Source organism: Dasypus novemcinctus, chromosome 21 (assembly GCF_030445035.2).
Source record: "Dasypus novemcinctus isolate mDasNov1 chromosome 21, mDasNov1.1.hap2, whole genome shotgun sequence".
Classification (NCBI taxonomy): Eukaryota; Metazoa; Chordata; class Mammalia; order Cingulata; family Dasypodidae; genus Dasypus; species Dasypus novemcinctus.
Genome location: NC_080693.1, coordinates 56,334,349 through 56,348,792, shown reverse-complemented (window position 1 = coordinate 56,348,792; position 14,444 = coordinate 56,334,349). Strand labels below are relative to the sequence as shown.

General features: G+C 47.5%; 1 protein-coding gene across 2 annotated transcripts in view; it reads left to right on the top strand.

Moving 5' to 3' along the window:
* IGF2BP1 (insulin like growth factor 2 mRNA binding protein 1) overlaps positions 1-13,645 on the top strand; it is a 41,525-nt gene extending 27,880 nt beyond the window's left edge. The window contains exons 6-15 of one of the 2 annotated variants that reach the window (XM_058284028.2): positions 123-404; positions 1,273-1,407; positions 2,960-3,082; positions 3,910-4,045; positions 4,833-4,955; positions 5,310-5,426; positions 6,296-6,370; positions 7,181-7,312; positions 7,495-7,608; positions 10,040-13,645. In XM_058284028.2, coding sequence (XP_058140011.1) covers positions 123-404; positions 1,273-1,407; positions 2,960-3,082; positions 3,910-4,045; positions 4,833-4,955; positions 5,310-5,426; positions 6,296-6,370; positions 7,181-7,312; positions 7,495-7,608; positions 10,040-10,132 — 1,330 coding nt within the window. In that variant the 3' untranslated portion in view covers positions 10,133-13,645. Of the gene's footprint in view, positions 1-122; positions 405-1,272; positions 1,408-2,959; positions 3,083-3,909; positions 4,046-4,832; positions 4,956-5,306; positions 5,427-6,295; positions 6,371-7,180; positions 7,313-7,494; positions 7,609-10,039 lie in introns of both variants that reach the window. The other variant, XM_058284027.2, reaches the window with a different exon arrangement.
* The last annotated feature ends 799 nt before the right edge of the window (positions 13,646-14,444 follow it).

Here is a 14,444-nt window from a genome sequence, read left to right as displayed (position 1 = left end):
GTTGTCTCCTTTTCTTTAGCATGTTCCATGCAGTCACCTAGGAGAGCCTTGCACATGGAGGAGGGCATTTGGTTTGCTTGGCATGGCTTGGAGTGACCAGTGCCGCCTTCCTCTGTCTTCAGAGCCATCATGAAGCTGAATGGCCACCAGCTGGAGAACCATGCCCTGAAGGTCTCCTACATTCCTGATGAGCAGATAACACAGGGTCCCGAAAATGGGCGCCGAGGAGGCTTCGGCTCCCGGGGTCAGCCCCGCCAGGGCTCGCCTGTGGCAGCAGGGGCCCCAGCCAAGCAGCAGCAAGTGGACATCCCTCTGCGGCTCCTGGTGCCCACGCAGTATGTGGGTGCCATCATCGGCAAGGAGGGTGCCACCATCCGCAACATCACAAAGCAGACCCAGTCCAAGTGAGTCCTGGCTGTTGGGGGAGGGAGGCTGGGTGCTGGAGGGCAGTGTTGGTCTAGGGAGAGGCAGGGCTCCTCCAGGAAGCACAGTGAGGGGCAGCCACATGGACCTTAGGGAATATGCCTGGAACTTGTTGCTTTCCCCCTCGTTCAAGGATCACCATTTCCAATCTCAGCCTCTCAGGGCAGGCAGTGGAGGAGGGAGAATGGGCCCTGGCCGCACTGTTTGGTGGTAGTGGCTGGGCCAGGCATTGCCATTGGCAAGAAGGGTTCTAAGCCACTTCAAGCACCAGGTGAGCCAGCTACGTCTCTGTGCTCTGATTTCATGACTGCTTATTGGTGGCAGTATAGCAGACCAGCCCAGCCCAAGTCGGATGCCCCAGGAATGGATCATCATATGACCCATTTCCCAATCTGCTGCAACCACTCCTTTTCTCTTTTGTTGGTGATGTATATATACTCAGTGGAAAATAAGAGGTCACATTATGTCCTGGTTGATAATAAATTTCACTGTTAACCTAATTTCAATTTGAAACAATGTATCGTCCTTTTACATGTATTAAGGAGTACATACAGAATTCAAGGGGATATGTAGCTTTAGAGCCAAAGGCTGGTATAGCAATGGCTACACTGAGTTCTTGTCCCTAATCCCACCTCCTGATTGGAAAATTGCCAGGTCTGATATAGAATCTCTAACAACAAATGGGTCTATTTCCCTGACTTTCCCTCTGCATTTCCCAGTTCTGCTCCTGATAAACCTTGTTCCAAGGAGAGCAGGTTCTATGCCTTTGACTGAGGCACCGTGGGGGGAGACCCAGAAGACCTGCATGTCATCAGAGACGGCTAACCACCCTTTTCCTGTGGTTCTCAGGATAGACGTGCACAGGAAGGAGAACGCAGGTGCAGCCGAGAAGGCCATCAGCGTGCACTCGACCCCCGAGGGCTGCTCCTCCGCCTGTAAGATGATCTTAGAGATTATGCATAAAGAGGCAAAGGATACCAAAACGTAAGGCTTCAACTGATCATGGAACTTTTAGCAATAATATAGGGACATAGTTAAAAATTGAACAAAAAGGCATAAACTGAAAAACAAGATCCTCCTTCTTCCGTCCCACAAGTAACACATCCCTCCTAGAAATTTTAAGCACTTATAAGCATATATGTGTTTGTGCACAAATAGGATCATCCTGAACATTCTCTTTATAGCTTGCTTTTTCATTTTTTATATTAGTGCATATGTCAGCACAGATTGAAGAATCCCCCCTTTTTTTTTAAGATGCGTCCCCCTCCCTGTTTGTTCTCGCTCTCTGCTCTCTGTGTCTTTTTGTTGTGTACTTGTCTTTAGGAGGCACCAAGAACCGAACCCGGGACCTCCCATGTGGGAGGGAGATGCCCAGTCACTTGAGGCACCTCTGTTCCCTGCTTGTTGTGTCTCTTATTGTATTTCCTCTTTGTGTCTCTTTGTTGTGTCATCTCGCCATACCAGCCCGTCACGTCAGCTTGCTATTTTAACCCTTATTCTTTCGGAGGCACTGGGAACCAAACCTGGGACCTCCCATGTGGTAGGCAGGTACCCAACTGCTTGAGCCACATCCTTTTGCTCCCATTCTTTTTTATTAGATTTAATTTTATTTATTTCTCTCCCCTTCCCCCCCCCCCCCCGGTTGTCTGCTCCCTGTGTCCATTTGCTGTGTGTTCTGTGTCCCCTTGCATTATCAGGCAGCACTGGGAATCTGTGTCTCTTTTTTGTTGCGTCATCTTGCTGCATCAGCTCTCTGTGTGTGTGGCGCCACTTCAGGGCAGGCTGTGCTTTTCTCATGCAGGGTGGCTCTCCTTGCGGGGCACACAGCTTGCGCATGAGCACCCCTATGTGGGGGTGCCCCTGCGTGGCACAGCATTCCTTTGCACGTGGCAGCACTGCACATGGGCTATCTCACCACACAGGTCAGAAGGCCCTGGGGATCGAACCCTGGACCCTCCATATGGTAGACAGATGCTCTAGCAGTTGAGCCAAGTCTGCTTTCCTCCCATTCTTTTTATAGCTGCATAGAATTCCATTGTATGACCTTCATAGTTAATTTAGCCAAACCCTTATTTCTTGATGGTTGTTTGAATTAAGTTTTTTTTCTTAGAAAACAGTGATTGTAAAGAATCCACTTAATTCCTTTGCAGGCTTGTGCTTTCTCTTTCTTTTTCTTTTTCTTTTTACAGTTTTAGTTAAAATTGACATAGAGTAACCTGTAAATATTCTTCAGGTGATGCTGTTTGATATGTTTTGGTATGTTTACCTGTGAAAGGAGCACCACAATTAAGATAATGAACATATCCATTACCCCCAAAACTTTCCTTGTGTCCGTTTGTAATCTGATCTATTCTTCCTTCCCCACCTCTTTATCCCTAAGTAACAACTCATCTGCTGATTTTTGTAATCTTTTAATACTTTTGCCCTGAGGCTTTTCCCTGGAAACCGTGTGTCTGAGTGGCATGACAGTTGTCTCAATGTCATTCACCATTTAAGGAGCTCTTGGCCACCTTAATTCTTCCTCTTTCTTCTCAAGGGCTGACGAAGTTCCCCTGAAGATCCTAGCCCATAATAATTTTGTGGGGCGTCTGATTGGCAAGGAGGGGCGTAACCTAAAGAAGGTGGAACAGGACACCGAGACGAAAATCACCATCTCCTCGTAAGGCTCTGTCCTGTTTCCCCGTGCATGAGAGGGGTGCATGCAGGCCCGTGGGGGCTCGGGTTGGCAATATTTCATTGAGTCTTAACACTTGCCACTTTAAATTAGATGCAGTTCTGCCAGTTGAAGGACAGTAGCCAAAGAAGTGGTAAAGAGCATTTTCCTTACCTATAGAAGGGCTGGAGCTCATCTAATATCACTGCCACATGGAGTGGGAGGTATTATTAGGGTGCTGCCTCTTGTTTGAATTCTACAGACCTCTGCCTTCCACACCATACTTCCCTTCCTCTCTGCCTCAAGGAGGGAGCCTGAACCTGGGAGCCAGAGCTTGGGGCCTTAGGCCTTTCTGCTACCATGTGGAGGGGACAGTCTTTTTCTGAGGACAGAACAGATGCTTCTCCCTATAAGAACTGAGTTAAGGGATGAACGAGCTTCTTTGTGAGCACTGTGCTTCTTCATTTCTTCAGAGACTTATCTGTGAGCAAAGAAACCGCTCTGGTCCAAAAAGGCATGGGAAAATGAATTGCTAAGAGCCATTGTGGAAGCTTGCAGTCACGAGCCTCCTTCCTGCTTTGGCCAGTGATGAAAACCTCTCTGGGATTGGATTTGTGTGAAACAGAAGGGTTTCGTTGGATATTCCCATTTCCCTGCACCGCGCACCTGCCCTGGTTCCAAACTGGGGAAAATGAAGGCCAGAGACAGCCAGGCATTAGACAGCCTCTGGGGGTGGTGGTGGTGCTGCCACTCAGTGGGTCTTAGGTCCTTGCTCACAGCAGTGCGTGCCCTTGGCCTCAAAGTGGAAGGTTGACACTGCCCCCACCCCCCAGGTTGCAGGACCTCACCCTGTACAACCCAGAGAGGACCATCACCGTGAAGGGGGCCATTGAGAACTGCTGCAGGGCCGAGCAGGAAATCATGAAAAAAGTCCGGGAGGCCTATGAAAACGACGTGGCCGCTATGAGTGTGAGTGCTCGGCCGTGCCCAGCAGTGCCCATCTGTGTACATTTCCGGGTCTACACAATAGACAGGTGGGAGCCGGTGTTTGGCTGGTGGTGCGGACATGCCTGCCGGGTGCTGAGTGGCCTTAGACAAGCTATGCTTTGGACCTCAGCTCGTTAGAAATGGGCTCCTACCTTTTACTTTATGTAAGGAACCAGGGGTTCTTCATCTGGTCTTCATGGATTCCTGGGGTATAGAAGTAAGGGAATAAGCTTGGACTTCTGAGGCCTGTAATCTGATTATGTGAAAATGTGTGTTTATATGTACATGGAGAGGGTCCATGATTTTCATCAGATTTTTAAAGGGAAGCGAGGTTGGGGTATACGGCCAAGAAAGGTCAAGAACTATGAGCCAGATGGACATCTGCCTTCCTTTCCACTCTTTAGCATCACAGGGTTATTATAATACAGAGTTAAGTGAGTGGATACTCTCTGTCAGGGTGGAATGAAAAATCAGAGAGGAAAGGTTGCTCAGGGTATAAAACTGGCTAGCTCTTGTGGTTGGAGTTGCCAGTTTTTAGTCCATTGGAAATACCATATAATGTTTAACTCCACATCCTAAGGGTGTATGTGAGTATGTGTAAGGACCACAAGGTCAGGCAGGTTTTGTGCAATAACAAAACCTGTTCTCCTGTTCTTGGCCCACTGCCCCTGGGGCACTTGCCCTCCTGGTTCAGCTTGGGTCACACAGCTAAGGGACGTCCAGGCCCTGTCAGAAGGAGCTGAGCCTTTTCCTCACCTTCCTTCTCCAGCTGCAGTCTCACCTGATCCCTGGCCTGAACCTGGCAGCTGTAGGTCTTTTCCCAGCCTCATCCAGTGCAGTCCCACCACCTCCCAGCAGTGTCACCGGAACAACCCCTTACAGCTCCTTTATGGTAGGTGGAAGTCCTATTATGGGGAGCCCCTGGGCCCATCTATGGCCTCCCTTAAAGGGGCCTAACTCTCTGCATTGCTCCCTGCCATTGGTGCTGACCACAGAACACCTGCAGAGGGCAGCCTGGGATGCTGGTGCACCCTCACTCTTTCCCTTTTTTTGCCTAACTTCTTCTTTTTAGCCCCACTGGGCAGAGGTACACCTGAAGAGCTTGCCATGTCCTTTGCCAGTCCAGGGTGGTGGCTGGGTGCTGCCTGCATCCCCTTCCTCCTTGAGGATACAAGGCAGGGCTGTGGGAGGCTTTCAGGCTCTGCCCTGTGGGGCTGCTTGGTAACATACCCTGTCTTGGCAGCAGGCTCCAGAGCAGGAGATGGTACAAGTGTTCATTCCTGCCCAGGCGGTGGGTGCCATCATTGGCAAGAAGGGGCAGCACATCAAGCAGCTCTCCCGGTTCGCCAGTGCCTCCATCAAGGTGATCTGCTCTGTCGGCCTTTCAGTTCTTGGGATGGGAGACCCTGCTTTTCTATTGCTCTATGTTTGTTTCCACATGCTGTTTTGAGAACTCCAGAAGGATTTTAGCATCTCATGTTAGGGACCTTCATCCCTGTGGAACTGCAGTACCCTCTGCCTTTGACCTTGCTTGGACCTCGGTGGAGTGCCTTCATTGCGGGCTAGGAAGGGAGGCAGTGTTCGGGCGTAGAAAGAGCTCACGTTCTGCCACCGATTGACCTGGGTTCAAATTCCAGCCCCAGCTCCTCAACCCCCAAAGACCTGTATGACCTGACCTCATTTTCCTCATCAGTACAGTGGGGCTCATGAGGCAGTGAAATAATACAGCTAAAGCCCCTGACTCAGTCAGCGCCAAGTGCATAGTAGCTGTTAAGTAAGTGTTAAATTTAGTCTTTTCACTTTTCCTGGCACCTGGGAAGAAAGGTGGAGGATCTGACATAGTGAGACAGGTGCTGTTGAATTTCACATATCTTCCTCTTTCGTGGTCTTCAAAGCGGATTGTTCCTCAGGGAAGTTATAGTCACTGCCCTTTCTGGACCTCTGTCACCTGGCAGGACACCTCCCCAAGAGATGGGGAGGGAGTGGGGTGAGGGAGCCCTAGTTAGAAAATGTTACTGAAGCAAGGCCCTCCTAACTGACCACCTGTACCCTCAGAACAGTTTGGTATGCAGTGGCAACGACCTTGGGGTACAGTGGCTTTTGTTCTTCCCTCCCTTGTCCTCAGAAGTGGGCAGTGGAAGTGAGGGAGGTGGTGGGGGAACTGGAGGTGTTGCCCACGGGGAGGGGAGTCTGCCCATACAGGGCGCTGTTTGACCAGTTGTTGCTTTGTAGATTGCTCCTCCTGAAACGCCTGACTCCAAAGTTCGAATGGTCATCATCACTGGACCCCCAGAGGCCCAATTCAAGGTTCTGACTTTGTTTTTCCAACCTGGACACAGGGGAATTGAGGTTGGGGACTTGAGCAGGAGCGCAGGAAAAATGCTGGGGCAATTCTCCGTTAACTTACACATCCGTGTCACATCTTTTAGCCTTCCCCACAGGATATAGGGCTGCAAGGCTGCTTTCAAATTGGCACCAAACTTAAAAAATTTGTGTTGACTTCCAGTCTTCTCTTAACTTCCTGAAGTGCAACAGGAATATGGGAAAGAAGCAGCTTTAGGACTTCTTCCTCTCACTCAGCCTTAGTTGCTAAGGAAGGTCTTTGATGTCAGATTCTCTTCTCTCCTGTTTGCCTTAATATATATATCCCTGGGTTCTCCAGCTTCTGATAAGGCAGCCAAAGAGCTCTAACCTCACTTACGGCCCATGCATGGTTAGGGACATGGGACTTCAGCTGCTTCAGCTCTTTGGAATATCAGGCCTGCCCTCTTAAATGACTTCATTATTTGCCAATCAGGGCTGTCAGTCCTAGTCATTGATATGTTTAAATAAATGCAAGCAAGCCAAGCCCCATAAAACTAATTCGTAATTGTCTTCTGGAAAATATTTATTCAAATTTTTAACTCAAAATAGTCTCCACCCAGGGTCCCCAGTATTACAAGTGAGCAAAAGGACCCCTTCATAGCACCTGGCTTAGATCGTTGACCCACCTAGGGTGGGCTGGGCCTGTGGTCCAGGGAAGGATTAGCTAGACTTGGAGGCTGCACTTGGTGTTTTTCACCCTCCCCTTTTGACATCCATATAAGCAGCTGATTAACAATTACCTCCTCTTTTCAGGCTCAGGGAAGAATCTATGGCAAACTCAAGGAGGAGAACTTCTTTGGCCCCAAGGAAGAAGTAAAGTTGGAGACTCATATCCGGGTGCCAGCATCAGCAGCCGGCAGGGTCATTGGCAAAGGCGGTAAAACGGTGAGCCACGAGGGGCAGGTTGAATACTGGGCCCCACCTCCAAATTCCCCCCTCCTCTGCCTCAACCTTAGGAGTCCTGATTTTCCCATTTACTTGATTCTAATCCCCAAGCTCCTAACCCTTCCAGTTTCTACCCACGGGGTCACCCGCCTCTTGCTCCTCCTCCAAATACCACCCTGCAGGTGAACGAGTTGCAGAATTTGACAGCAGCTGAGGTGGTGGTGCCAAGAGACCAGACCCCTGATGAGAACGACCAAGTCATTGTCAAGATCATTGGGCATTTCTATGCCAGCCAGGTATGTAGGACCCTCCGCATCAAGGCTGTGAGAGGAGCAGAGACTGAAGGGATTGACCTGTGTGACCTTGACTGCATCAACTTGTCCCTGGGCTGGGCCATCCCTCTTTTCCAGGGTAGGAGTGGGGTGTTGAGATAAATTATTCTCTCTTAAGGCCTTCTAGGTTAAAGGATTATTGACAACTTTCATATTTAATATATGTATTATATGGCATAATTATTACATGTTATATGTATATGTTATTATATTAGAAGTCTGTGCTGTTGTCCAACCTTAGTCCTTCTTTAACTTCTTTTTGTGTTGGATAAGAAAGGAAATTGAGTTCCTCAGATATCAGCCATCACCTGTCTTTTTCTTAGAATAATAACAGTAATGATAATACCTTGAATTGCAGATTTCCTCGTAGTACGGCCCTTTTTCCTTTCTCATGACTGCTCCATCCCTGGTTCCTGTTCTGCCATCCTCTCTCTCATCCCCTTCCCCGAACTTGGTACTGCCACTTATGAGCCAATCAGCAATGCTCAGCATTGGGGTAAACCCCAGAACCTAGAAAAGTAGATCAATTATCAGGGACAAATCTTGCTGTACTTCAGCAAGGATGCTCAAACATAGACTCAGGAGAGAAATGATGACTGAGATCTAACGGGGTGGTGGGGGGAGGAGCGGATGTGCCTCAAGTGGTTGAGTGCCTGCTTCCCATGAATGAGGTCCTGGGTTTGGTCCCTGGTGCCTCCTAAAAAAACAAACAAATGAAAAAAACCACCTCTCGTTGGGGAGCAGATGTAGCTCAGTGGTTGAGTGCCTGCTTCCCTGTGTTTAAGCCTTGGTACCTCCTTAAAAAAATAAAAAACAAAAAACTACAGGTTTCCTAAAATAAAATCTCCCAGTGTTGGAACTGGAAGGGATTGGAAACCACTTATATTTGTATAATCTCAGCAGGCTTGTGGTCTGTCTGAGGCTGCTCAAGCAATCAAACACAAATCTTTAACCTAGACCCTGGGCTTTTGGCTCCCAGGGTAGTGTGGAGCAGCCTTGAGACCGTGGGTATTGGAGCCAGAGGGCTTCAAGTTCAAATCCCACCTATGCCTCTTTCCTGTGTAACCTTGGATAAATAACTTCCTCTGACCCTTTGAGTAGTAATAATGAGTCGCAGTATGGATGCTCATGATACACCAAGCCCTGTTCTAAATGTTCTGTGTATATTAACTTATTCTCCACTCTTACCTTATTTTACAAATGAGGAAAATGAGATTTAGAAAGGGTAAAAGATATATCCAAGGATGCACAGAACCAGGATGTATTTAACACCAAACTGGGGAAATTCTAGTTTATCTGAATGAGGATTAAATAAACTGTGAAGCGTCAAGCATGGGGCTGACAGAATAGGAGCTAATGTAAATATTGATTATTGATTCTTCATAATTCCCACAACCTAGTCCAATTTCCCCTTTAAAACCAAGACACCATCAATTTATGGAAAGGAGATGTTTTTGTGATTTCCTATGAAGCACATCCCATTTTACAGTTGATTTATCTTATACAACTTTATTCCTGGGAAGGGACTTTCAAGAAGGAGAGAGTAGAGGCATTGATGGAACTTATTCATTTCACTGCTTTTTTGTTAAGTCATATCTGGGCATTCTGTCCCTTTTTCTGGATAATAGATTTCTGATGAGGTTTGCTAATTTATGACCTTCTGACAACACATAGTATAATTGTGCCTGGAAACTCCAGGAGTTCCATTTTAAGTTGAGAAACATATGTTTGTCAACTTTGTCGAGTTTTAAATTCTGATGAATAGTTTTTCCTACTCTTCCCTCCTTTCCTCCAATACTTGCTGTATCAGTTGCTCAGGGTCCACTTGGAGACAGAGAAATAATCTAAGGTCACCCTAACCTCACTTTCTGCCAGGCCCTGTGTGCCCTGTTCCATTGGCTGTCTGCCTGCCTCCTGATGGCCTCTTGTCTCCTTGCCTTTGTTTGTTTTTTTCCTCTCCCCCCCCGTCCCCCCCCCACAGTTGTCTCTACTCTCTGTGTCCATTCGCTTTGTGTTCTTCTGTGACCCCTTCTATCTTTATCACCGGGAATCTGTGTTTCTTTTAGTTGCATCATCTTGTGTCAGCTCTCTGTGTATGCGGTGCCATTCCTGGCAGGCTGCACTTTCTTTCGTACTGGGCGGCTCTCCTTACGGGGTGCACTCCTTGCACGTAGGGCTCCCCTACACAGGGGACACCGCTGCATGGGGGGGCACTCCTTGCGCACATCAGCACTGTGCATGGACCAGCTGCACACGGGTCAAGAAGGCCTGGGGTTTGAACCGCAGACCTCCCATGTGGTAGGCGGATGCCCTATCCATTGGGCCATGTCCGCTTCCCTTGTCTCCTTGCCTTTGAAGGTCCTCACTCCCTCCCTCTCACCTGTTTATTCTGTAGATGGCTCAGCGGAAGATCCGCGACATCCTGGCTCAGGTTAAGCAGCAGCACCAGAAGGGACAGAGTAACCAGGCCCAGGCACGGAGGAAGTGACCAGCCACCAAGCAGCTCATCAACTCCAGGACAATAGGCGGAAATCAAGAGCGCACTCTTAACGCAGGCCTGAGAATGAGTGGGAATTGGGGACATTTAAGCGGGACTGTAGATCAGGTTTGCCCACTTACTTGAGAAAGACGTTCCAGTGAGGAACCCTGATCTCTCAGCCTCGATCACCCTACTTGCTGACCCAACACTGCCCACCCCTTGGGGTGTCGCCATTGAAATTCTAGCTCAGGGTGCTTTTAAACGTGGATTGTTTTAGTAACTCCTCCAGGCCACTGAAAGGACAGGTCAGACCCCAGTGGGAAGAGAAATAAAATTCCTTTCAAGTTTTTAAAAGATGTAGAGGGGTGTTTTAATAAGCCTCAAAGGATGATGGTTTGCTTCTTGCCTCTAAAACCTTCCAAACTTCTCTCCCTACTTGGTTTATTTGATTATATACTTACATTCTCATGCCCTGACATAAGCTCCTCCTATATTTAAACTAATGATTTTATCTCTACTACTACTAGGAAGAATGGGAACTAATGCATTTCTTTGTTTATAATGTTGATTCTAAGGGAAAAGATATACCACTGGCTCTAGTTCAATTCCCAACCAATAGGAACAGCAAGGAATAAGAATGGAGAAGAAATGGGGAGAAAGATATTTAAAATATAGTAATCCACGTTTAAAAGGAGTGCCCTTGTGGCTGATCTATTCTAGATCACCATATTGAAAAATTGGAATAATTAAAAATGTCCCCCATTCTATCCCTGCCCCACTCACTTCCTTCTAACCAGATGGGTCCCATGTCATGTGGGTGGTACTGAATACGCACTGGGGTAGGGACTGACCACTGTCCCTGATTCCCATCATTCTCAGGCGGATTTTATATTTTTTTAAAGTCTATTTTAATGATTGGATGTGAGCACTGGGAAGGGGACGCTAACTCCCCTTGATAAAGTCTCTGTTCCATGGAGGACTTGAGTGGCCCCAAAGGCTGCCACGGTGCCCTCACCCCAGCCCACGTGTTCCCATAAGGGCTGGTTCCCAGAGGTAGGGGTTGCAGGGCACTTCCCCCACCCCCCACCCCACGGCACTGTTCCCTTGGTGGTGGTGGGACTTGGAACCCAACCCTGAGCTCCCGATAAGCTAAAGTTCATCACCTGGCAAATATTTTGAATATTCAGTAAATTGGGGAGTGTCTGCTTCTGTTCTAATCCTAGGGGCATATTTAACTGATGGCTTCTTTCTCCACAAATCATTGTTGATATAATAAAAGGCATGTCTAAAAAACAAAATTCAAAATAGCAACAACATTATTCACAGTGGTGTAAATAAGTTTAACTTATTAATTTACCAGGCTCAATTTAAGATTCTATTTGAAGTTTATCCCTTGTGGAACTCAGCAGCCATCAGTTAAATGAAGTTAGACCTTGCTTCCTAATATACGGATTGTCAGTGGATGTTAGCTAGGTGATACACTTTAGCTACCCTGGAAAATTCTATCAAGTGTGCTGGGAAGGGAGGAAGGCCTCTCTGCATGTGGAAAAGCCCATGCATGGAGTTCCCCTCCTTCCAACATTGCAACAACACCAGTAACAACATGACAACCATGACGTGTGGGCGGAGTCAGGCAATGCTGTGCGCGAAGTAAACTACCTCAAGGTATGAAGTTACCTCAGCAATTTTCCTTTTTGGTTCCCCCTTTTTAATTTTTTGATCTTTTTTTTTTCTTTGCGGCTTGCTGATATTTTATATAAAAGAGAAAAAAAACAAAGCAAAAGAGAAGCTGATAGTCTTGAATATTTTATTTTTTTAATGAAAAGGAAAAATGAGAAAGTTATGTTTCATAATTTCTTACAACATGAGCCAGTAACCCTTTAGGAACTCTCTATGGAGAACAGGCCCCGTGGGAAAGGTGGTGGCCGGGTGCCTTGGGAGGAGGCTAGAGTTGAGAGGGGAGGCCCAGGCTTTGAGAGGGCCCAGGGGGCAAAGCTGCCTCACCTGACTGGTCTCTGGCTACCAGAGTCCCAGACTGCAGACCCTGGCTGGAAAATCCTGCCTGATGGAATTAAAAAGCCCAGCAAAGCGTGGGCCCCCAGTGGCAAAACAGCAGTGTCCACCAATGGGCCCCCTTGGCCTCCCCTCTGTGAGCTTTTGGTTAGAGGGCACCCCTAGCCAGTCTTTCTCACTGGTGGAGCTGTTGAGATATTTTAATTATTGCCTCCGTTTTATCGAGGAGAGAAATAATAGCTAAAAAATACACACTTTAAAAAATATATCTCTGTCCAAAAATATGGGAGCCAAGATTCCATTCATGGAAGAAAGACAAGGCCACCCTCTCACTCAGAGAGGTCCACCTGGTTTGTCATTGCAATGCTTTTCTTTCTTGCTTGCTTTATCTTTCTTGCTTTTTCTTTTGTTTCATTTCAATCCACTCTTGCTCTTCTTCTTGGTCTATATCTGTAGACCAAGGTGCAAAGAAGTACGCAGACAATTGCCTCCCCTCTGTCTCCCTATCTTTAAATTGATCTGATTGATCCTAAAAGTGGACCCAAATTAGGGAATATTTGATTTCGGGTGGTGTGTGTGGCAAGGAGGGGCAGGCTGGTGCATTGTGACTGGAACAGGTTCCTGCCTTGTTCATGGTCTAATTGCTTTCTCCCCATGCCATTCCTTCATAGTCCCCTAGTACTGTCTAGCCCAGAGACAAGGAAGAAGGAAAACATAGAGATATCGGGCCGCTATAATTACAACTAAAGCTTCCCACCTGTCCTAACCACAAAAAGGGTCTCCCAGTTACTTTTCCATCTCTGGCTCTGTATATATGCTTTATAGCAAAATGAAGCAGATAACATTCAGACATCGGCCATTTAGTGATTTAAAGTGAATTTACAGCAGCAAGCATGCTTTGATATCTGGTTCAAACTATTGTCAGGAAAAAGGAAAATAAATCCCACAGTACCTGAAATGTGATTGTTGCAGTGTTCAGTTTCCTTGGGATCCTGCTCCCTTCACACCTTAAGCCCACGTCCTTTTCTTTTGGCTGATCTAGCTCCCAGAAAGACCAGCTTTAAGGAGACGTGGCATGGGACTGTAGACTTTACTGACTTAGATTGGGCAGGGACCACCCATCGCTCTCCTTTGCCCAACAGGAAAATTGGGGAAGTTACACTACCAGAAATCAAACAGGAGTATGGTTTGATGGTTAAGGTTTAGCAGGATGAAGGACCTATTTTGGTGGATCCTCCTTGGACAAGCAGGCTGTGTTTGGGCGACTCTTTGCCCTCCTGCACAGTACTTCCCATTTGCCCGTCCTTGGTGAGATAATAAGCTATAGTGAAAAGCACTTGGAAGATTGGATAAGAAGATTTGAGAATAACAACTTTAAAAAAAAAACCACTTGTGTTCTAAATATATATATGCGCTACATATATATTTTTAAGAAAAGACCATCTCTTAAGGATATATTTTTAATTCTTTGAAACACATTAAAAACCAAAATGGTTTGACTCACTGACTTACTCTGGAGCTGCATCTGTCAGTTATACCTCCATGGCTTTAATCCCTGCTGGGGTCTGGTTGCCTTGTTCATTTTGAGTTGTGGGCTCAGCTCCTGTGAGGGGTCTGGGTAGGAGATAGCCATTTTTAGGGACAGGGAATTTTGTATTGCCCTTCTACTCTTTTCCCCCCTCCTCCCGGTCCTTCTAACTTCTTTCCCTTTCCAAGAGCTCTCTCTCCACTTCCAGGGACAGATGGGAGGTGTCCTCTTCTTTATGCCTCACTGCTGGCAGGAAAGACCCCATGTAAAACTCAGAGAACGCTGGAGGGAACACTCCAGTTGAGTCTGTGTGTCTGTTTTCCTCTGTGCCAAAGACAGAGGCTAAGTGAGGCCATTTCTGAATCAAAGCAATAGCCATCTTTCAACATATATACCTGGGCTGTCAGAGAGGAGGAGGAGGGCTCCCGGAGGCAGCGTGAGCTAAGGACAATTCCCTTCCCTTCTGAGGCTCCTGGGGAACTGGGGAGTGGTACTTGCCCCAAGGGGTAGGGTCCCGAGGGCTCCTGGTTGCACTTTGGGGAAGGAGGGGACGTTTGGGGCTGCCAGTCGTCACGTACCTCCCGTGGGGTTGCTCGCAGTCCCCTTGCCCCCTTGCAGAGAGAGCCCCACACAGTTCCCTTCAGTCCTGGCAGTCTGGTGGTGAGGAGGGCCATCAGTTAGCTCTTGAGGGTGCCTTCCCCTCCTCCCTCCCCAGACGTACCCTTCTGCCAAACAGGGCAACAGCAGTGCTGTGTAACTACCTCGCAGAGCCCCAGAGGA